Source organism: Trachemys scripta, chromosome 9 (assembly GCF_013100865.1).
Source record: "Trachemys scripta elegans isolate TJP31775 chromosome 9, CAS_Tse_1.0, whole genome shotgun sequence".
NCBI classification, from domain to species: Eukaryota; Metazoa; Chordata; order Testudines; family Emydidae; genus Trachemys; species Trachemys scripta.
In genome coordinates, this window is record NC_048306.1 from 87,961,678 (window position 1) to 87,985,020 (window position 23,343).

The 23,343-nt window shown below is 43.4% G+C and overlaps 1 protein-coding gene across 1 annotated transcript in view; it reads left to right on the forward strand.

The window, feature by feature from the left end:
- SEC62 (SEC62 homolog, preprotein translocation factor) overlaps positions 1-13,993 on the forward strand; it is a 31,710-nt gene extending 17,717 nt beyond the window's left edge. The window contains exons 4-8 of the mRNA XM_034781220.1: positions 2,594-2,810; positions 3,090-3,182; positions 6,676-6,736; positions 8,490-8,609; positions 10,325-13,993. Of these exons, the coding sequence (XP_034637111.1) occupies positions 2,594-2,810; positions 3,090-3,182; positions 6,676-6,736; positions 8,490-8,609; positions 10,325-10,806 (973 nt within the window). The 3' untranslated portion in view covers positions 10,807-13,993. The remainder of the gene's footprint in view (positions 1-2,593; positions 2,811-3,089; positions 3,183-6,675; positions 6,737-8,489; positions 8,610-10,324) is intronic.
- Positions 13,994-23,343: the final 9,350 nt, after the last annotated feature.

Sequence of the window (23,343 nt, forward strand, 5' to 3'; positions counted from 1 at the left end):
ACCAGTACGGTATCTTGTCTTCTGGTCTTTCCACAGCACCAGTACTGTTCAAGGACTTGGCAGTTGTAGCAGCTCACTTAAGGAGAGAAGGGATCCCATGTCTACCAATAGCCTAATGATGGGTTGATCCAGGAAAGATCACCACAAGTGACCAACTCGATTAAAGTAGCCTTAACTTTCTTTGCCACACTAACTCAAAGCAGAGAGTTCATAGAAGTCTTGTTAGATTTCAGGTCAGCAAGAGCCATCTTCTTCCACAAAAAAGATTTTAAACTATTGTGGTGCTCAACAACTCGCATTTCAACTAATTGGACTGTTTACTAGACCTGAAACAACTTTGGCTTCCTATTATTTCCATAAGGGTTTATCTAGCAATAATATCTGCACAGCACCCAGTTATCCAGGGCCAAACTGTATTTTTTCCATCCTAGAGTGGCTAGATTCCTTAATGGCCCTATTCATTAGTTTTATTTTTTTGCCCCCTCCAGTTCAGGAGTCACCTGTCTCTTGGGACCTCAGTATAGTTTTAACAGGATTGATGGGTCTCCTTTGAGTGTCCTTAGGTGGTATAGGGAACAGGTTGCTATCAGTGAACACTGCCTTTTTAGTTGCCATTACATCAGCTTGAAGGGTTGGGGATTCAGACCCTTATTGTGGGGACACTTATTCTTTGACAAAGGCTTCCAGAATGGATGCCTATCTTGGTAGGGCTGTCTTGCCGTTTTTGTTTAAGTAGGACACCTACAAGCAAATGGATTGTTTTGTTACTCACCAAGTGTAGAATCTGTGTGAACAGTCACTGAAAGAAAGAGCGCTTACTAACTTACAGTACGGTAACTGGTTCTTTGAGATGTGTTGCCCAGGTGAATTCCACACCCCACCCTCCTTTCTTGCTACTAGAGTCCTACTCTTCTGGGATTCTGTTTTGGCAAAGGACCATGGTTGGGGTTGCTCCACCCTTATGCCTCAGGTGGGGGTGGATGGGAAGCAAGGAGATCTAGGGCACAGGTGTGGTCCCAATGGACACTGCTGGCCAAAAGAATCCAGTCTTACAGGCATGAGGAACGTGCACCGAGAGTGGAATCCATGTGGAAAACACATCCCAAAGAACTTCAGTTACTATAAGGTAAGTAACTTTTTTTTTTTTAATAGAGGATTGAGGACCTGATTCTACTGCTATTTTACATTAAATATTCCCACTGGCTTTAGTTGGAGTTTGTGTGCATAGGAACTGCAGGGTCAGGCTGAAAGCAATGTAGCTTAGGATCAGATTAGCAGAACTGGACTATTTTTCAAACATATTCTTAGGCTAGGTCTACACTACCCGCCTGAATCAGCGGGTAGAAATCGACCTCTCGGGGATCGATTTATCGCGTCCCATCGGGACGTGACAATCGATCCCCGAATCAGCGCTCTTACTCCACCAGTGGAGGTGGGAGTAAGCGCCGCCGACAGAAAGCTGCAGAAGTCGATTTTGCCGCCGTCCTCACAACGGGGTAAGTCGGCTGCGATACGTCAAATTCAGCTACGCTATTCACTTAGCTGAATTTGCGTATCTTAAATCGACTCCCCCCTGTAGTGTAGATGTACCCTTAGTAAAGTTACTCTGCCTTAAAAAGGAAAAAAGAATGAAACCATGCTTTTCTTTTCTTTCTATCGGTTTAATTTTTGTTGTGCCTCCAGTTGTGTATGTTTTATTTTAATATCATTCTGCATATAGTTTTTCCAATGAAGTAGTTCAGCTGATTTCTTTCCCTATAAAATATTTAGGTAAATAGCGCTGACAAAGGTACCTGATCTATAATAATAATAATTAATTAATAGATAAATGAAAGGACGAGAATCAATTACTGGGTGAAGCGATGGCAACAATTCAAACTAACTAGACCACAAAGTAAGGGCCAGATTCTCTGGTGTTTTAATCCCTGCCTCCTGCAGTCCTAGCCTGACCTGCCCTTGTCGTGGCAGAGGCCATGACCACAGTATTTTATGCTCTGGCTAGCTCAGTTGGCAAATACTTGGTTTCTCAGATGTAAAAGTCTCCCCAACGCTTTCCCCCTCACTTGGCACCAAGTTTCTGTTTGGACCGCACAGAATGTGACTGTTTAAGTGTGTTACCTTGGTTCCAGTAGTACATCTTGGGTCAACTTACAGCTCTGAACCACATAGCCTGATAAGTTGTATGTCCACTTCCCATATCTCCTGCTGCTGTGAGAAATGTTGACATGTAATTAGAGAGAAATATTGAAAGGAAGTGTATCAAATGAGAGGGTGTAAGAAAAATAATTTAAACAATGTACCCGATTTTCCACTCTCTTGGTTCTGGTGTTGTCATTTACATCTCTGCAAAATGCAACCGAATCAGGAATGTAGAAGTTTTATTCCCACTTTGCACAGGCATACAAAGAAGGCACACAGGTGTGAGGCAGAGGAGAATCAGGCCCACTATATTTATTAATAACCAGTCCTGCTTGGTGTGACACCGTCTTTGCATCATGCTGTCACAGATATCCAATAACATAATTGTGTTCTAAACATATAACCACACCAGTAACTCCTAAATGATTTAGTAATATAACCTTTTTATTGTAAGACTCCTAAAGAAACAGTTCTTTCACCGAGCATTGAAAGTGATGAAAATGAAGCCTGATAAGGATGCAAAAAAAGAAAAAGAGAAAGAGAAAGGAAAGACTGAGAGTGGGAAAGAGGATGAGAAAAAGAGCAAGAAGGAAAGTGGCAAAGATGAAAAGACTAAGAAGGAGAAAGAGAAGGAAAAGAGAAAGGATGGTGAGAAAGAAGAGTGCAAGAAGGTAAGTGCAACCCAAAATAGAAGACAGTCAAACTTATTAGCAGATACTACTAACTACTGTGAAAAACCTAGTTTTTAAAGGGTAAGGTTGTTCGATCCAAAATGGGGAGTGCTTCTGCAGTAGTATTCTTGTTGTTCAGCACTCGTAAGCAACTTTGTAATAATGATATATGGATGCAGCCAAAATTTCAAAATGGGACCTGTGAATCTGGGGCCTTTTACAGTCTCTAAATTCCTTTTTAATTATTCCTTCTGTTTCATGATTGATATATGTTCTTAGGATGAGAACCCAGGAACACCCAAGAAAAAGGAAACCAAGAGAAAATTTAAACTTGAGCCACATGAAGATCAAATTTTTCTGGATGGAAATGAGGTGAGGTTTGTGTGTAACTTTTATTTCTACACTTCCTATATTTATCGGTGACCAGTACATTGACAATAAAATACTGAACCTGATTAATTTCTCCAGACTTTCCTTCTGCCCTCTTGATAGTTACCAATATGGGTGGAAACTTGCTGGCCTCTCTTGCTAGTAGGTCATGCCATTTTGAAGTATTTTTAAATACTTCAAATTCAGCTACAGGGAAGGGAGTCCAAAGTGGTTGCCATCTAGAAGCCTCATGGTCTGAACATGGGACTGGGAGTCAGGCACGCCTGAATTCTAAACTAGGCTCTGCCACCAAATTTCTGTGTGGCCTTAAGTTATTTAACCACTCCGTGCCTCACTTGCCTCTTCTTTAAATCAGATGATTTACTTCTCTAATAATACCATACTGTCTGGATTCCTGCCCTTGCACTTGTATCTTGAGACAAGAGGGAATTCCTGTACTTCTCAGTGATTTTACCCATTTAAACAGAGGGAAATGTGTCTCATACATAGACCAACTGCTGTCTCTCATTGGGCCCCTGGAATGTTTCCTTAAATTCCTTTCTGACGGTGGTCAGCAAAGGAGTGTCCCATAAGGACTGTGACTGTTATGACTGGTTCCAGTTCTCTGCCTATCCTGCAGACTATACATCGAGAGAAACTTTCTTCACAAAATTGGTGAGTACCTATAGTAGTGGGTTTGTATATGTCTGGTATGCAGTTGACGTAACAGTCACCTTTTCAGCTGTGAAGGTCACCAGTTACTGCTGTCAGGTACTTAGCATCTTCACTACTAGATGAAGATGCTATCTGGCTTTAATGACATTCATTAATCATACTAGTTCAAAGTACTCTACACTTTGGCAAGAAGTTTTTTCCTTAGGGTGAGTGAATTCGTGGTTCAAGTGGATTGTGTAGTTCCCATGAACACCTTTGGTACAGTGTGATGCAACAGTGGGGATTAAGATGACACTGTACCCTGGTACTGGGTATAAATTATTGCTCCTAATTGCCATTTGTTTGAGCCTCTCAGATAGAATTGATCTCCCTTACTTAGTTTATTCCTACATTTGTCTTCTTTTGAGCCTCCTGGCTTGCTGTCTGTTTTCCCTTGATCTCTTTCTCCTGGGTGCCTCTTGGCACTTAGAGCAGTATATATTTTTTCCCTTTGGGAACATGAGTGAGTTTGTTTTTTACTGGAAGTTATGGCTTTATGGCCAATACCTCCAAAGCTCCATAAACCCTTTGATTTAGTGTTATTTCTGAGGCTCTTTCATTTCCGTGAGTCTGTTACCTAATGTGAACTCCTAAAGAAAACATCTTTCATAAATTATCCTTGGCTAACGCTTCTTTTAAGAAGTAACGCTTCTAGGAATCCATTCAGGAAAGTGATTTTGTTGCTTAAGAGAAGGGAAAATTATTTACCTGTAATTCTCTGAAGATATCCTTTGATGTGTTCCTACTTCCTTACAGTTGGGAGATGAACCCTTGATGACTTACCTTTTGTCCATTTAGCTAATTTCTTTCTCACAAATGATTCTGAGAGGTTAGAGAGCTCCATGCTTCCCACTCATTAAAGCATTACAAATTAATGCTCAAGTGGGACATTGAGGCACCACTGGTTGGTCAGTAAATGAGACACAATTACCAGCACCAGAAAATGTCAGTCTTTGAGAGCTAGGGAAGTTTATGCCAGTCTCATGCTAAACTTCAAGTCCTAAGTAGAAATACACAGCTAACTGGTATTTTCAACTAAGCCAGGTGAAAGTAACTTTCCTTTCTTTACCTCTGATGGAGCTATGAGGATTAATGTTTGTAAGAGGCTGAAAGTGTAAAGGGCTATGTATTATTAATGGAAAATAATATACTCCTGGGGGACTTCTGCACCACTGCACATGCACAGAATTTATGTCCCCCGCAGATTTCTTCCTTGCAGAAAAAATGACTTTCTGACGGGGAAGCCACAAGAGCGGTCATGCGACTCTCCCCAGCAGTATGTTTTGGGTGCCCAGGGCAGCTGGCACAGAGGTAAATCACTGTGGGGCAGAGGGCGGGACTGGGGAAGACCTAGCTGGTGGCTCTTATCCTGCACTGGGCTCAACTGCTAGTCCCAGCTGGGCTGGGGAGGACTTCCTCTTCCCCTGCATGGCATCTGGGACTGTGTTAGACCTACCCACAAATTTCTCCCCTGGCTGTAGGAAGCTCTGCAAACTCCCCGCTTCCTGCACCCATCGCTCCTCAGCTGCAGGGGAAGGGATCACTGTACAGGGAACAGCTCCCCTATCCACACAACCCCCATGCATCCAGACCCCCTCATACCCAGACCTTCCCGCCAAGCCTCACTCCCCCACACCCAGAATCCCAACAAGTCCCACTCCCCCTGCACCTGGACTACCCCAACAAGCCACCTGCACCCGGATCCCCACCCTGCTGAGCCCAACCACCTTCACTTGGACCCCCTGCAGACTTCCATTACTGTTGCAACCAGAATCCCCCAAAAAGTGCCTGTGCATCAAGATCCCCTGTGCACCGAGATCCCCCACTGAGCCGCCCGCACCCAGAATGCCCCACACAGAACCCTCTCAAACCACACCAAACCCCTCCACACTTGGATCTTGCTTTGCTGAGACTGCCTGCCCACACCTGGTGCACGTGGCACTGAGGGGCATGGTCCTGGGGTGTTTCTGGGGCAGGCCCAGTCCTTGTGCAGTGTAAGGGTTGGGTGCAGCCTTACTGCTGAGTCTGTCTCCTGGGTGGGAGCTGCACAATGATCTCCCACCTCTGTGCAACCAGTGGCCTGTGCTTCCCAAAGCCATGCTGGAGCCTCCACATTTATTTGACAAATAAAATTTGCAGAACTTTAAAATACTGTGCGCAGAATTTTTAATTTTTTGGGCACAGAATGCCCTCAGGAGTAAATAATACTAGTAAGTCATTAAAATCATTAAAATATTTTAAATAAAGGCACCAACACACACCAGAGTGTGAGCAATATATTCTAATAAGAGCATACATCAGATGCTGGAAGCTCCCAGCCTTCATCCTTGTGCATGACAAGATATGGCACCAGTGTAATATTAAATATTTATATTATACATCCTTCTCCAGTAAAAATACTGTGCTTAGGCCTTCTGCTCACTGAGTCAGATTAAGATCCGTGCATTGCTGAGGCAATTTGTGTAGGCTTAAAGGGGTGGTAGTGACAAGGTTATATATCTGCTTCTGCAGCTACTTCACTGAGCAGAATTGATATAGACTTCATGTCTCATCCAAAAATACAGAACCTCCAGCAATGCAGTGCCCCTCACCACAGTGCTGTACCATGGTTCAGTGCTGAGTTGGAGGGCAGAGTGGCACCTGGTGGTGAATGTAACATAGTACTAGAGAAATATGGTAATAAAGAAACATGCAGGTGAGGAAACGAATCTGAAAGCTCTTACCAAAGATCTTTATTTGGGAATATAATTTGTTAATTTTAACCTGATTATTCTTACTGCAGGTGTATGTGTGGATCTATGACCCAGTTCATTTTAAAACATTTGCCATGGGACTTGTTCTTGGTAAGTAAGAATAGATGTTAATGTTCCTCAAGACATCTGTCTCTTTCCCATGGACAAACCTTTTAGTGTTTACACTTTGTTCTAATTTGATACCTGCTTCAGCCTTGGTACCAATGAGAGAAAAGGTGCATGCAGTAAAAACCTCAGAATAGTGAGGCTCCTTTTAATTCTCTCATATTCAGACACAGAATTAACATTTTTATCAATTTGCACCTAACTTACAGTTACACCTACTAACTGATCTGTAGATTTCAATTACTTAACACTAATAGATCGTGTCCTTAATAGGTACTGAACACTAATAATTGATACCCTTTCCCGTCTACCTCCCAATATTATTTATGTAGCTCATTGGCCCAAGCAATTTTTTTTTTTTTCCAGTCTAGACCAATTTTAATGTTTACACACTGGTCTATTCTTCTTCATTAGCTGCTGCTGTGTAATGGGGAAATGGAAAAAGTTAGGGCCTAAAAGGCACCCAACTTCCCTGAGTTTAGAAATCATGGTAGCACCTTTCTAAAGAATCATGTTGACAGTTTATGCCTAACCACTATGGTGATGGGCATCTTGGAAATACCTAAGGTAGATGGATAAATATTTTTGATCAGTATATAGAGGTCCTAACCATGTTACATGCTACAACTGGTGGGAATGTTGTGTACGGTATGCTTTGTATATTGGGTTCTGTCTACACTTACCAGGGAATACTTATTACTTATATGGTGCTTTTTATCTTGAGAATTATACAAATCATCTTTTCAAACCCTCTCTGAGGTAGGTAAATATTGTTTATTTCAATTATAAGATGAGGAAAACTGAGGCAGAGAGGTGAAGTGACTTGCCAAGGCAAGGCAACATGGGTAAGTCAGGTGTCAGAGCTGGCATTAGAATGTAGGAGTTGCTGGCTCCCAGTTCCATGTTCATATCCTCTCTCTATCAGCACAATTCTCTATGGAGATGATATCATTTATATGACCATGATATATTTAGGGCTTTGAAAGGTAATGTGCTTAGCTTCTAAAGTGGTGTTGGGAGCCAGTTATGTGTTTATGCAATCTTGAAGACTTCAGCAAATAGCAGGAGGGCAGAAACTGCACAACTGTAAGGAAGACAAAGGGGGTGAGGGTGGGGACTGAAAAACAAGCAAAAAATGAAAGGGTGGGGATATTCACTTGCTCTCCAAACTTAAGCATGTTCTGTTGGGTTTTTATGGCCTAAGCTGGTAATTTATATATGTGTATTTGTGGCCAACAGAAATCCTACTCTGTTTCTGAATGGCAATCAAATAATGGGAATGCCTGGCAGTGGCGTAGCCAGGTGGAGGGAACGATAAAAAAGACGCCACCCGCTGCGGCGCTTTTACTCACCCGGCAGCGCTCCGGGCCCTTCACTCACTCCAGGTGTCTTCAGGAGCACTGAAGGACCCGCCGCCGAAATGCTGCCGAAGACCCGGAGCGAGTGAAGGTCCCGCCGCCAAACTGCCGCCGAAGACGTGGAGCGCCACCGGGTGAGTAAAATAAAAGCACCGCAGCGGGTGGCACCTTTTTTTTTTTTTTTTAATTGCTCCCCCGGGCGAGTACAAAGGCGCCAAGAAATTGACAAGGCGCCACTTGTGCTCAGTGGTGCACTACTACACTACTGATGCCTGGTCAAAGTGCTGTACGAACATTACTACATGCAACAACACCAGACCACTACAGCCCTTTAATTGGTATCTTATCCATGTTTCTCAAACTCTTATCTTCATTTTTAGTGATTGCGGTTATAGCTGCAACTCTCTTCCCACTTTGGCCTGCAGAGATGCGAGTAGGTGTTTATTACCTCAGCGTAGGCGCAGGCTGTTTCGTAGCCAGTATTCTCCTCCTTGCTGTTGGTAAGTTTCATTTGTTTTCAATAGAAGTTAGATGAACAGGACAAGCAGGGTACAATTTTCAGAAGTGTCTAAGTGACTTAGAACCCTGTCTAATTGTAAAAGTGGAATAAGTACTTAGGCTCCTAAATCTGTCTGTCAACTTAACTTTTGAAACTTTTACCCCTATTCTTTAAAATAGCCATAGACCAGTGGTCCCTAATCTGTGAGGCATGCACCCCTTTGGGAAGTGTGGAGGAATGTCTGGGGGGGCCCAGGCCAGCTCCCACAGGGAAGAAAGTGCCACCCAGCCCCACTCTGCCCTCAGCTCTGCTCCCGGCCCCGGCTTGACCTCCCCACCACAGCCCTGCTCCTGGCCCTGGCTCTGCTCCTGCTCCTGGCCAGGGGACTGTGGATACATTCCATTACTGGTAAGGGGGGTGGGGGGTGGTACGAGAGGAAAAGTTTGGGGACCACCGCCATAGATTAATTTTATGTGAGTAATTCCTTAATGGCCACTATATGTCACTATTGTGGCATTGGAAAAAAGTGTTCCTCAGGGTTCATTTCAGGCTGCAGGCTTACACCAGGGTGTGCACTCTTGATCTTGCATAGTGGAGATCAATGTCCTTAGGACAGCACAAGCCCTCTGTTTTATCAGAGCTCTCTGGTCCACTGTTCGTGTTAGACCTCTCTTGCTGCTAAAACTCTTGTTTTAGGCACTAGATAGTAGCAGCAGCTCTACTGTGAGACATGTTAGTAAGGTTGAGAGATGAGAAAGGTGGCCACGGTGGTGGGGTCTTTAAACTGGAGGAGAAACAGTGGCCAAAGTGAAGAGAAAAAGTTTGAGACAACAGGGAGGGGGAAATTATCTACAAATCTACAAATTAGAGGCAGTGCTTCCTCCTGAAAAGCCAGTTCGGGCTTTTGGCAGAAGTGGAATCACCAGACCTAGAAACAGTGTGCTACTTATAAACTTATGGGCATTGCTTGTAGATAGAATACAAAGGAAAGTAAAACAGCTTGAGTCACATTGCATCTTGATATCAGAGGCCTGCATTTTGACCACCTGCCTTCTAGGCAGAATTAGATGCAATGCCCTAAAGGAATAGCTCAGGACCAACACAGACACTTGCAAAAGAAATAAAACTGAGAACATGACTCACCTGTTAAGGATTTGGGCCCAGATCCTCACATCTGAAATCAGTGGAAGTTAGGAGCTTAATTACCTTTGAGGAGCTGGATGCAGGTAATCAAGCTTTCTTTTTGACTTGCATGGTGTGTAACTGAGCAAAACAATGCTTAAAAATGCAGATGGGAGATCACTGACCCTCTTATTTTTCATGGAGACTTACAAACTAATAGAGAAAACTTGGTCTTTGGCTAAGATCAAATGATTGTATCCTATTGCAGGGGAATAGACTCTTCTGTCTATTAGCTCTTTACCATTTCTAACTTTTATCATCAAACCTTGTATCAGACTTTTGTTTTTGGGAGGGTGTTGAAAGATGGCACCTTTTAATTCTCCCCCTTGCCTACTTCTTGATCACCACCATTAAGTATCAGAACACACTGTTAGACCCATCCTTCCAGCTCAGGATTTGGTTTCATTTGTATTTTGTGTTTTTTGTCTGTCCTCAACTTGATTTTGAGTACAGCAGGGGAGAGGCATCTAATGAACACAGTTGTTATATGTTGTAAATATTTATATAAAATATTTGGACTTTCTCTCCTCACAGCCCGCTGCATTCTCTTCCTTATTATTTGGCTGATAACTGGAGGAAGGCATCACTTCTGGTTTTTGCCAAATCTGACAGCAGACGTGGGTTTCATTGACTCCTTCAGGCCCTTGTACACACACGAATACAAGGGACCAAAAGCAGACTCAAAGAAAGAGGAGAAATCAGAGTCCAAAAAGCAGCTGAAGTCTGACATTGAGGAGAAATCAGATAGTGAGAAAAAGGAAGATGAGGATGGAAAAGTCGAAGCAACAGGCAACTCAGGAGCAGATGGCTCTGGAGGGGAGCGGCATTCAGACACAGACAGTGATAGGCGTGAGGATGACCGATCCCAGCATAGTAGTGGAAATGGAAATGATTTTGAAATGATCACAAAAGAGGAACTTGAACAGCAAACTGATGAAGGAGATTGTGAGGAAGAGGAAGAGGAGGAGGAGGAGGAAGAAGAAGAAGAAACTAGGCCTTTACATGAAAAATCCTAACTCACTAGTTTTGAGACTGAATATGTGCAAAACAATTGGATTTTCTTCATTGGCTGATCACCAAAATGTAGTTACAGTAACATTCTTTCCATTTGTTTGCTGAAATACACGTTATCCAAACAGTTTTATATCTAGTTTCTTCATTTTAAAAAAACTATTAGCTTGATTACTTGGTACAATCTGAAGTCGTTAATACACATTTACAAAAGTTGTGTCAATTTGACAAGTTTTCTGTCAGATCCTATAATTTGTCTAGATAGTCCTCAAACCTTCCGAAGAACATAGTTTCCCTATTGTCATTTTCTGGTACTTGCATAACTTTTCAGTAAGTATAGCCTATTCAAAATAGCTTTGTAAAATGGTAAAAGTTGAATGACCAAATCTCACATTATTCCTAGTATATTCATTTGATAGCTAGTTAAGTAAAGCACTTCTTAGCTCATGGCTCTCTCAACATTTTTCTTGATCTTTATAAAATTGTAAGAAAGAACTTTAAGACAACTAGTTTTAGCAGAAGGTAATGTTAAAGTATTTTGCTAGACATACAAGCTGGTAGTGCTTATTTGGCTGCAGTGTTTTCAGTTGTGTACAAATTGTGTACCACCAACTTAAGAAATCCAAACTGTTTTGTACATCTGGTTCAGAGAAAGATGTCATCTCGAGGAGGCAAAGGGAACAGCATAGTTTGGAAACTAAGGCTGTCTTCTTTTCCCCCTCACTTCCCCCACCATCATAATTCAAGAAGAAATTATTCTGTACGTAATTTTAAAATAAAGCAACCCTTTTTTTTTTTTAAACTGTTACTTATTATTTAGAAGTTTTATCCAAATTTCAATTTGTATAATTGAAGCCATTTCAGGGTGTGTTTATTAGAGAAATGCAAGATGGAGGACCTCACAGAATCTGTTTGATTGGTAGATTTGTCCCAGGAGCTGTAGTTTCCTGCCAACATTCCATGTATTTGACTGAGTAAATTGATCCTTATTAAACAAAAGCAGATAACACAGCTGTCTGTATGCCTTAATGTTAATCTTAACATTTTCTGTATTCAGAAACTGGAGTATTATATAAACTGATGAGTAGGCACATCTTGAGAGTATTCACCTGTTCAGAAGTACAGATAACAAGCTAATTCAAAAGATGACCAAGATCAAATTGTTTTTAAAACTGCTGAAGCAATTTGAATGTTCAGTTTGTTTCACACATCTCTTATTTGCTAGACTGTTGGAGGATATTTTGTGTTTAGTTATATAAGCATTTAAAAAGTTAAGACGACATAATTCCTCTGAATCGTTCAATTTCAGACGAACTGAAATAGTGAATACAGATATTATTCCTCCCTGACACCACTGTGAGGAAAGAATGCTAGTTATTGCTTGAATTTTCAATAGCTGACAAAAAAAATTTCTTGAATTTTTTTTCCCATTACCAGTGTTTTGAATGAAGATGTTAATTTTTCTGACTGTGCAAATATATACATTTTACATGTGCATTGATAAGGTCTAATTTGCATACTATTTCTGAATATTTATTGTATGGGGAACAGAGATTGGATCTGTTACGCATTTTTCTATTAATACGGAAGAAATTTTTATTAACCTGTTCCCTGGCAAACTTTGACATTTGTGTGTTATTGCTGTTTACAGTGACTTGTTTTAACAGATCCATCACTACCATCCACTACCTTAAGATGTGCATGTGTAATGGGATAGTACACTGGATCAAAAATCTTCTCTCCACTCAGTTTAGCAACAACATACTGCCTTCAGGCAGAAGCTAATATCTACCATGCTTGCAGTGCCAATCTCCATTGCTAGCATTGGGAACTGAACTGCAGTCCTTTGTGTACAACACTCTTTAGCTATTTGGTTCTGTGATGTATCTCAGTACCCCCCTAAAACACCCACTAGTATCATATATAAAATGGTACACATGCATCTTTCTTTCAGATGAGCAAGAACAGCACGGAACCCTTGCTTTTACTATAAAATGCAGGGTGGTAAAACCATTTTGTAGTCTACACTGAAGCTAAATTTTGTCTTTATTCAGGTGAAACTTCCATTGATTTCAGTGAATTAAAATCAAGACAGACATTTGGCCTCTATCTAGTTTTTAAAAGCCAGTTGGAGAACAGCACTTGACGTGTGTAAAACAACAAAACAAAACAAACCAAACAAGTGTGTAATACATAAGTTGAAGATGGTTTTACTAATATTTGAAAATAAGGTCCAGCATTTTTCCAAGTAATAAACAATTGGGCTACCCGCGTTTGAAGCCTTTAGGGCAATGAATTTATCTCTATTTCCCCAGCTAAAATGAAATGACATCTTAATTATCCTGTTGAGAAAATTAAGTTTAATCATTCTAAATTGCAATAATATTATTAAATAACTGTTTAGTAAAGCTGTCACCTGCTGTCTGTGCAATGACCTATTTGAAATGAGCTTGTGATGGCAGTCCATTTCCTAGTACGCAGGTGTCTAGATCTCAAAACCCCTGTCAACCCTGGCAAGAGAATTCCTAGCTTAACTAGGCACGGAAATAGAACTATCTTCTAATCCACTGACTCCCAAACTTCATTGGTTCATATAACATCTTTAAAAAAGAACTTCGTGAAGTGGCTGGAACATCCAACTCATGTACACACTGAACTCCTGATTACCCTTAACCCTAATTTGCAGTGTTCAGCTCTGAGACACATTGACAGGGTAACATAAGAAAGGGTGCACTATTGTTGGGAGCTGTTCTGTGGACATAAAGCATTTCATTGCCCAGTTCTATTAGACATTTCCACAAATACTAAATTCACTGTACTTGTTTTAAAAATTTTAGGGTTAGATAGGAGATGAGTGGCTACAATTTGATATGCCAGCAACAACTAAAGAGAAAAAGAATCAGTGGACATGTGACATTTTGCATATGCACTTCCAAAACAGACACAGGGTCCAAAACATAGATATGGAAATAATAAAGGTACTGACCAGCATTAGTTCTCTTAAGATATGTGGCTACTTTTAAAATCAAAGTATTTCAGAGTAAGTTGCTTCTACTCCCCTTACTGGTTTTGACTTAAAACTTCGTAACTTATATGCTGTCTAGTAGGATGACTTTAATGGGAACAATTTTATTTATATTTAGTGGAACATTTAAACAGTTACTCTATTAAAATTTCCTTATTGCAATAAAATGTTAGTGGTCTCATTGATTTTTCTCCCCATAGCTATATAACAAGTGTAATAAAGTTACTCTTTTCTGATAAAATGTGATTACCATTAGTTCAACCAATTTTGAAAATAAATTATTCAAAATTTTAAACTTAAGCAGAAAACTATGCAGGTTAACATCTAGAGGTGATGTTATACCAAAACCTGCTCTGGGTACAGGGTAGATGAGAATTTTCAACTTAATTTCTCTATCAACTAGTGCACATTAATTTTTTTCAGATCTTTATCTGGTAATGTATAAGACTCAAATATTCAATCAATTCATTCTCAAATCTGTACTGTATGCATTAGAGAGTATGGCAGTGTGGGGGAGGCTTACTAGCAGCTGTGGAAACTGAGCAAATATGATTACTAGAAATTTAGTAGAATTTTAATACATATTAGACAAATGGAACCATGATGTGTATCTTAGATTTTCTCATATAAATATTTTAAATATTAAAGTCTTTGTTGTTGCCCCAGTTGAGGCCTGATCCAACTTCTAGTGAAGTCCATGGGAACTGGATTAGATCCATAGTCTTAACCAAACTATCCCCTCTCCCTCCCTGCTGCCATTGTGAGACTACTGAGACTTTCATCCTATTTTCAGATGTGTTTTAGGAGTGCTGTATTGGAAACCTTCAGGTTGAAAGATTTTATGTGAATATTGTTACTGTCAGACCTCTGGAAACCCCACATGCTTAAACTTTTTACATCTCTTTAGCTGGAACCAAATTAAATTTGGAATCACACTGGTATCAATCCAGAGTAGTTCTGCTGTCTTCAGTGTAGCAGAGATCAGGATCTGTACCTGCTCCTGCATCTCAGCCACTCTGCCTCCACCTCTGATGGACAGTCAGCAAATGCTGCTTTATAATTGGTCAGAGATTGGTGCCAAAGCCCATTTCTCTTGGAGGCAGCATGTTCATTTGCTAGTGTGGCTTTTTAAATAATTCCTAATTACATGGTTGACTTGAGTTTCATATCTGATGCCTTTTAGTACATCTTAACAGCAATCCCAGAAACACTTGCAGAGGTGCTGGAACAATTTTTAATAATATGGTGCTGAAAACCATTAGACAAAACTGTAACCCCCTCTGCATGATAGAAACCATGCATTAGGTTGCTATTATTACTTCAAGCTAAGGGGTGCTGTCACACACATCCCCTAGCCCTCTGTGATCTTGGTCTACTTGGAATTATAAACTCACTTGTGCTGTCCTTATTGAGGCATATTTATCAACCATCCAATGTAAGGAGAGTCTTTCTACAGTTATGATCCAAAAAGATAAAATCTAGTAGCTACTCTAGGCTGTAATATTTTGGATTATCAAACATTGTAGCATTATGTTTTGTGGGTTTTTTTTGTTTTTTAATTAAAGGGTTCCTATCTCCATTGCTAGCATTAAGAACAGAACTATAGGCTTTTGTGTTCAACATTTTTCATTCACATGGTACCTTACTATTTAAAGCAGCTGTTAAACCTTTTGAATCCAGAACAAAAAGGGGATCATTTCTATTCAATGTACAGAACTGGGAACTAGAAACTCCTGTATTCTAATCCCAGCTTTGATACTGACTCATTCTATGGCACCAGTCAAACCACATAGGGCCAAGTTCTTCTCTGTCAACCTATCCGGCACCATTGCAAGTTAGAGGCATGACTTGCAACTCCATTCCAAGTCATACGACTGAAGGAGAATTTGAGTCTTAACCTCTCTGCAACATGAGAGTAATATAGTAGTTATTTACCTGCCATACAGGGGCACTGTGAGGATGTACGAATCATCCTTTGTAAAATACTTGGAAGTCAAATTTCATTTTATTACTGTGCACATTGGTATGTATGTGCTTTACTGCTGAACTCAGTTTATCATTGATTTTGATCATGTGCCTTGAAAAGTTTGTGAGGAGAACAGAATAAAATGGTGCAAGGCTGCATTGTACACTGAGTTATACTGTAGCTTTCTCATTTACAGACAAAGAGCAGGACAAAATAATCCAAGCAATGCAAATCAACTGGAGTCTGTTTTCAATAGACTGCCTGGAACAGCTGGTATAATTTCACAGTTGCTTCCTGCTTTACTTAATAAACATTATGAATAAAATCAACCAATGTAGCAACTGAACAAATATGAAAACAAAAAGGTATAGCTCCTGATTGTGTATGCAGTCCATTATTCCATTGGTTGACATAGTGGTCATTAGTGCTGAACTTATGTTTATTTAATGGAAGGAATGATTTCAAAGAACATTTATTCCCCCGCAAAGAACATTTTTTCTAAAGTGTTAGTGATAGAATCATGTAAATAATTCCAGTATAAGTCTCAAGTGTGTGTGTTGGGGGGGGGAAGTACTGTACACTTGTCATGTTTCAGAGTGAGATCAAACCACTTCGCAAAAGATCATAAGTGCCATTATCCTTATTTTACAAGATGGGAAAAAAAGGCACATGGGGCAGATCCTTAAAGATACTTAGGCATTGCTCCACTCAGCATTGCAATGCCTAAATCCTAGGCAACTGCCACTCAGTGGAATTTTCAGCCCCACGCGAAGTACCCTGGCTCCCCCATACAATACACAGGGAGAGTTAGGCACCTACAGAAGGCATTTTTCACAAGCCAGCCAGCTGAGGGGGAAGCTACTGAAGTTAACCAGGAGTAAAACGTGGAGGAGAGGGGTTTAGGCACCTACATTGCTGACAGGCCAGAGACAGACACCTCCCTCTGTTTGGGGTCTTCAGCTGTGAACCCTATCCTGAAATAAGGCACCTAAGCAGCTGAACTGACTTAGAGACCAATGTCCTAACAGCTATTTCTCTCTCTCCTGCTCACATTTAATACCTCTCACACTTGCCCTATGTTTCCCTGTGCCCCCAGCTTTCTTCTGTATAGTTCTGCTGTCCCTCTACCTATTAGTGGCCTGCCTCCACCCACTTGATGAGGTGGCTGGTTGGTAACAGCTGGTAGACATTCTCTGAGTATGCCTGCAGGTTCAGGCCCATCTGGTGAGACAGGTACTCCCCCACCCGCCTTGTTTAAAGCTATAAGATCTCCTGGCCTTTGGCCTGTGGTTCTTAATATAGCCAGGTGCTTATGACAGGCAGCAGAGAAATGTGCAGAATCATTTATAATGAACCCAGTTTGCTAAATCCCTTATTATATTTCCAAGATATGTAGTGCAAATCAGACATGTATAATAAAATATAAAGTACATGTAGGGCAATTCAGCCTATCTGCTATACATACAAAATTTTCATGTGACAGTATTAACGATTAGAAGACAATTCTCATTTGGATCAACAGACACCCCTGCCTTATATCAGTGATTCTTCTTCAAGTGCTTGTTCTTGGCGATTCCAGTCAAGTGTGCGTGTGCCACGTGCACAGTCGTCAGAAACTTTTTCCCTTAGCAGCTCCTATCGGGTTGGTTAGGGAGCCGCCTGGAGTGGTGCCTTCATGGCGCTCAATATAGGACATTGCCGACCTGACCCCCCTTCAGTTCCTTCTTACCGTCTTTGGAACAGCGCTCAGCAAATGCTCCCTTAGCTTTTCTTATTAGATTTAATTGGTGTTTAGTTTTATTAGTAGTTTATTGTATAAAGTTAGTTCGTAGGTGTGGAACGGGGTACCTCCCCACTCCCTATCCCCTCCCTGGCTCCGGGGCATGCCGCAAGCCCACAGCTTTAAGCCGTGCAGCACTTGGAATAAGCCTATGCCCATAAGTAGACCCCCACAACTCTTGCCTAAAGTGTCTGGGGGAGGCGCACCAAACGGAAAGGTGCAGAATTTGTAAAGCTTTTCGGCCAAGAATGAAGAAAGAGCGTGACTTCCGCCTGAAACAGCTTTTAATGGAGTCCACTCTTCGCCAGCAACTGGCTGCAGAGTGCCAGGATCCAGCACCAAGCGCATCCGTACGGAGTGCTCCGTCATCTGTATACGACACGGGGCTGAGGAAGGACTCTAGCACAAGCGACCCTCGGCACTGGTGGTCTCCGGCGCCACAACGAGGATCAGCGAGCCGGCACTGCTCAACTTCTCCGGTGCCACACAAGAAGGCCGAAATCATGGCACTGAGCATTGGCACTTGGGATCTCAGCACCGCCGTGGTACTCAAGATCAGGCTTGGCCTCTTCAGAGTCCAATGCCGACTCATATTATTCAAGACATAGTCGGCATAGATCCCAGAGGCGACAAAGGGAGCTGCCACCGAACTGACAACCCCCTGTGCAATGGCCCTTTTGGACCCCTGGGCGTATCATCAAGCCCAGGGCACTTTGTCAAAGGGATCAAGGTCTGTAGCGTCAGGATGCTGGCAACACCACTCTCCTGGGGACAGACCCCACCCTTGAGGATCCCAGGCCACCCTGTCCCAACCATGCCCTTAACCTTGGGTTGTGGCCGAGACATCTCCACCACAGGACCAGCCCCAGGTATCGACTGTAGTGGCCACAACAGTCTGTGCTGACCAAGAGGAGGTCAGAGACTTAGAGGGACAGGAGGACCCAGTACCTCCACTAGCCACCTTGTCTTCTTCCCAAGACAAAGCTGTAGCAGGGGCATCAGCTTCGGGGCCACCTCCAATAGATCACAGGGCGCACCAAGACCCCTTCAGGTGAATCGCCCGCAACATGGGGTTGAAAGCGGAGGAGGTTGTCAAGACCAAGAACCCCAGGGTGGACATTCTCGCCCCCGAAGGTCCATCACAGGTGGCTCTGCCCCAATCAATACGGTGCAGAACAATATAAAAACTCTGTGGCAGACCCCGGCCTCAGTCCCACCGACTGCTAGAGGCGTTGAGCGTCAATACTTCATCCCTTCCAAGGGATCTGAGTATTTCTTCTTGCACCCACAGCCATGCTCGCTAGTTGTATTGGCAGTCAACGAGAAGGAGCGTCAAGGACAGCAAGGGCTGGCCCCCAAGTCCAAGAAGGCGAAAAGGATGGACCTTTTTGGCAGAAAGGTCTATGCCATGGGCGGCCTACAACGGAGGATAGCCAATCAACAGGCTATCCTCAGTAGGTACAACTTCAATTCATGGACCACCATGTTGAAGTTCAAAGACATGATACTGGTGGACTCCAGAATGGAATTCTCCACTATTGTCGAGAAAGGGAAAGCAGTTGCACAGATCAAACTGCAGGTGCCCCTGGACTCAGCAGATTCGGCCGCCCGTACCCTCTCCTCAGGAACAGCCATTCAACGAACATCATGGCTCTAGGCGTCTGAGTTACCCCCCGGAAGTGCAGCAAACCCTGCAGGACCTTCCCTTCGAGTGCACAGGGCTTTTTTGGAGCAGACTGACTCCAAGCTGCACAGTTTGAAAGATTCCAGGGCGACCATTAAGTGTTTGGGGACGCACAACCCTGCAACCACTTTAAGCCCCAATCACTGCAACAGCAACGCCCATATCCTCCTTGGTCGAGGCAGGATTTTTATAGGCAAAGGAGCAGAAATCACAGGCGCAAGCCTTCAAACCCGCCTTCAGGGTAGGATCAGGGCCTAACTAAGTCATTGTTGGGCTCCAAACAAAGATTTTGAAGGGACGCCCGAGGACGGCGTACCCTCCAATATCCTGGATCCTTTATGGTGCTTCCTGAATCATTTGTCCCACTTCTACCATGCTTGGTCGCAAATAACATTAGATCACTGGGTGCTTCGCATGGTAGAAGTGGGATATTCTCTCCAGTTCTGCTCCTCCCCTCCCTCACCCCCCTTCCCTGACCCTCTTCAAGGACCCATCTCACGAGCAACTCCTTGTTCAGGAGGTGCAATTTTGCTCCTTGCCATAGGGGCAGTGGAGGAGGTTCCTCAGGGGAAAGGGATTCTACTCCAGGTACTTCCTTATCCCCAAGGCAAAGGGAGGTCTCAGACCCATTCTAGACCTCAGAGGACCCAACCAGTTCATGGTGAAGTTGAAGTTCCGCATGGTCTCTCTGAGCACGATCATACCTTCCCTGGATCCGGGAGACTGGTACGCTGCCCACAACATGAAAGATGCGTACTTTCATATAGCCATTCGTCCGGCCCACAGACGTTTCCTGAGGTTTGCGGTCGGCCACAAACACTATCACTTCACGGTGCTCCCATTCGATCTATTGACAGCCCCCAAAGTGTTCACCAAGTGAACTTAAGTGTCGGTGGTTGTGGCCTTTCTCCAAAAGAGGAAGATACAGGTGTATCCCTACCTCAATGACTGGCTGCTGCAGGGGTGCTCCAGGGAGCAGGTGGAGTCCCAACTCTGGTTATTCAGAGACATCTTTGAGAGACTAGGACTCCTCCTCAACGTGAACAAGTCCACACTTTCACCGACCCAAAGAATAGAATTCATCAGTACAGGCCAGAGCAATTCTGCCGGAGTCCAGATTTCTAGTAATGACAGATATTATCCAGTCTCTCGGGCAGCATCCCACCACAACTACAAGGGGATGCCTGAGTCTCCTCGGTCACATGGCAGCCTGCACCTATGTGGTCAGACATGCCAGACTGAGGCTCAGGCTGCTCCAGGCATGGCTCACCTCAACTTATCGCCCAGGTCAAGACAGCTTGGACTCGGTAGGAACAGTACCAGAGCAAGTTCTAGAAGCCCTTCGCTGGTGGCTAGACCATCGCATGGTCTGTGAAGGGTCTAGCACCCCTCACCCCTCCATGACCCTAGTAACGGACACGTCAGCTCTGGTCTTCCATAAGGACAAAGTACAACTCAGGGCCCACCCAGCCTTCCTGCCCAAGATGGTATCCCAATTCCACATTGACCAAGACATTTTTCTACCAGTTTTCTATCCCAAGCCACATGCGAATGCGCAGGAGCAAAGGCTTCACTCACTAGATGTCTGGAGAGCGCTAGCATTCTACATTGAGCACTCAAAGCCTTTCAGGAAGTCGAATCAACTGTTTGTAGCGGTGGCAGACCAGGTGAAGGGGCTTCCAGTCTCCTCATAAGGTATTTCTTCCTGGGTCGTGGACTGCATCCGTACCTGCTATGTCATCGCCAAGGTCCCAGCCCCAGCTATTACGACCCACTCGACATGAACTAAAGCCTTGTCCGCCGCTTTCCTGGCTGAGGTGCCCATCCAGGAGAGCTGCAACGTGGCAAACTGGTCTTCGGTGCATACGTTTACCACCCACTATGCCATCAGCCAGCATGCTATGGAGGTCACAGCTTTTGGCAGGGTGGTTCTTCAATCGGTGATTCCTTAACTCTGACCCCACCTCTGGGGGAGAGCTTGGAAGTCACCTGATTGGAATCAACATGAACAAGCACTCGAAGAAGAAAAAACGGTTACTCACCTTCTTGTAACTGTTGTTCTTCGCGATGTGCTGGTCATGTCCATTCCAATACCCACCCTCCTTTGCCTCTTTCGGAGTAGCTGGCAATTAGGAACTGGGGTGGGGGTCATATATTGAGCCATGAAGGTGCCACTCCAGGGGGCTCCCTAGCCGACCCGACGGGAGCTGCTAAGGGAAAAAGTTTCTGACGACCATGCATGCGGTGGGCACACAGCTGATTGGAATAGACGTGAACAACACATCTAGAAGAACAACAGTTACAAGAAGGTATCATAGAATCATAGAATATCAGAGTTGGAAGGGACCTCAAGAGGTCATCTAGTCCAACCCCCTGCTCAAAGCAGGACCAATTCCCAGCTAAATCATCCCAGCCAGGGCTTTGTCAAGCCGGGCCTTAAAAACCTCCAAGGAAGGAGACTCCACCACCTCCCTAGGTAACGCATTCCAGTGTTTCACCACCCTCCTAGTGAAATAGTTTTTCCTGATATCCAACCTGGACCTCCCCCACTGCAACTTGAGACCATTGCTCCTTGTTCTGTCATCTGCCACCACTGAGAACAGCCGAGCTCCATCCTCTTTGGAACCCCCCTTCAGGTAGTTCAAGGCTGCTATCAAATCCCCCCTCATTCTTCTCTTCTGGAGACTAAACAATCCCAGTTCTCTCAGCCTCTCCTCATAAGTCATGTGCTCCAGACCCCTAATCATTTTTGTTGCCCTCCGCTGGACTCTTTCCAATTTTTCCACATCCTTCTTGTAGTGTGGGGCCCAAAACTGGACACAGTATTCCAGATGAGGCCTCATCAATGTCGAATAAAGGGGAATGATCACGTTCCTCGATCTGCTGGCAATGCCCCTACTTATACAGCCCAAAATGCCGTTAGCCTTCTTGGCAACAAGAGCACACTGTTGACTCATATCCAGCTTCTCGTCCACTGTGACCCCTAGGTCCTTTTCAGCAGAACTGCTACCTAGCCATTCGGTCCCTAGTCTGTAGCAGTGCATGGGATTCTTCCGTCCTAAGTGCAGGACTCTGCACTTGTCCTTGTTGAACCTCATCAGGTTTTTTTCTGCCCAATCCTCTAATTTGTCTAGGTCCCTCTGTATCCGATCCCTACCCTCTAGTGTATCTACCACGCCTCCTAGTTTAGTGTCATCTGCAAACTTGCTGAGAGTGCAGTCCACACCATCCTCCAGATCATTAATAAAGATATTAAACAAAACTGGCCCCAGGACCGACCCTTGGGGCACTCCACTTGAAACCGGCTGCCAACTAGACATGGAGCCATTGATCACTACCCGTTGAGCCCGACGATCTAGCCAGCTTTCTATCCACCTTACAGTCCATTCATCCAGCCCATACTTCTTTAACTTGGTGGCAAGAATACTGTGGGAGACCGTATCAAAAGCTTTGCTAAAGTCAAGAAATAACACATCCACTGCTTTCCCCTCATCCACAGAGCCAGTTATCTCATCATAGAAGGCAATTAGGTTAGTCAGGCACGACTTCCCCTTTGTGAATCCATGCTGACTGTACCTGATCACTTTCCTCTCCTCTAAATGTTTCATAATTGATTCCTTGAGGACCAATTGATTCCTTGAGGACCGTTTTTTCTGCTTGCAGTGAGTATAATGCAATAGCTCTCAAACCAAACTATCTCAGTTCCTATATAGCACCCATCACCAGACAGCAACTTCAGAAACAAACAAGGAGAGAAAAGTTATTGGTAAACTAGTTATCTGAGTTATTGCTCCAGCTGCTGAACAAACAGCATTATAAATAACTGCACCTCTCATTTAGGCCTGGTCCACCTGCCAGCTCCATCTGTGTTTACCAGTATGATTCTCATTGCAGGGGAGGCAGAGTCTTACAGTATGCACCTCTGCCTATCCAACTACCAAAGCTGTTACGACCAGATAAAGACAAGCAGAGAAAACAGCAGGAGCAATGGTTACATCACAGATGGGGAAACATGCTGCAGTTATAAATATTAAAGAAACTTGCTAGTTCAGTAAATGAAATACTGATCATGATTCAAAGCTGGATT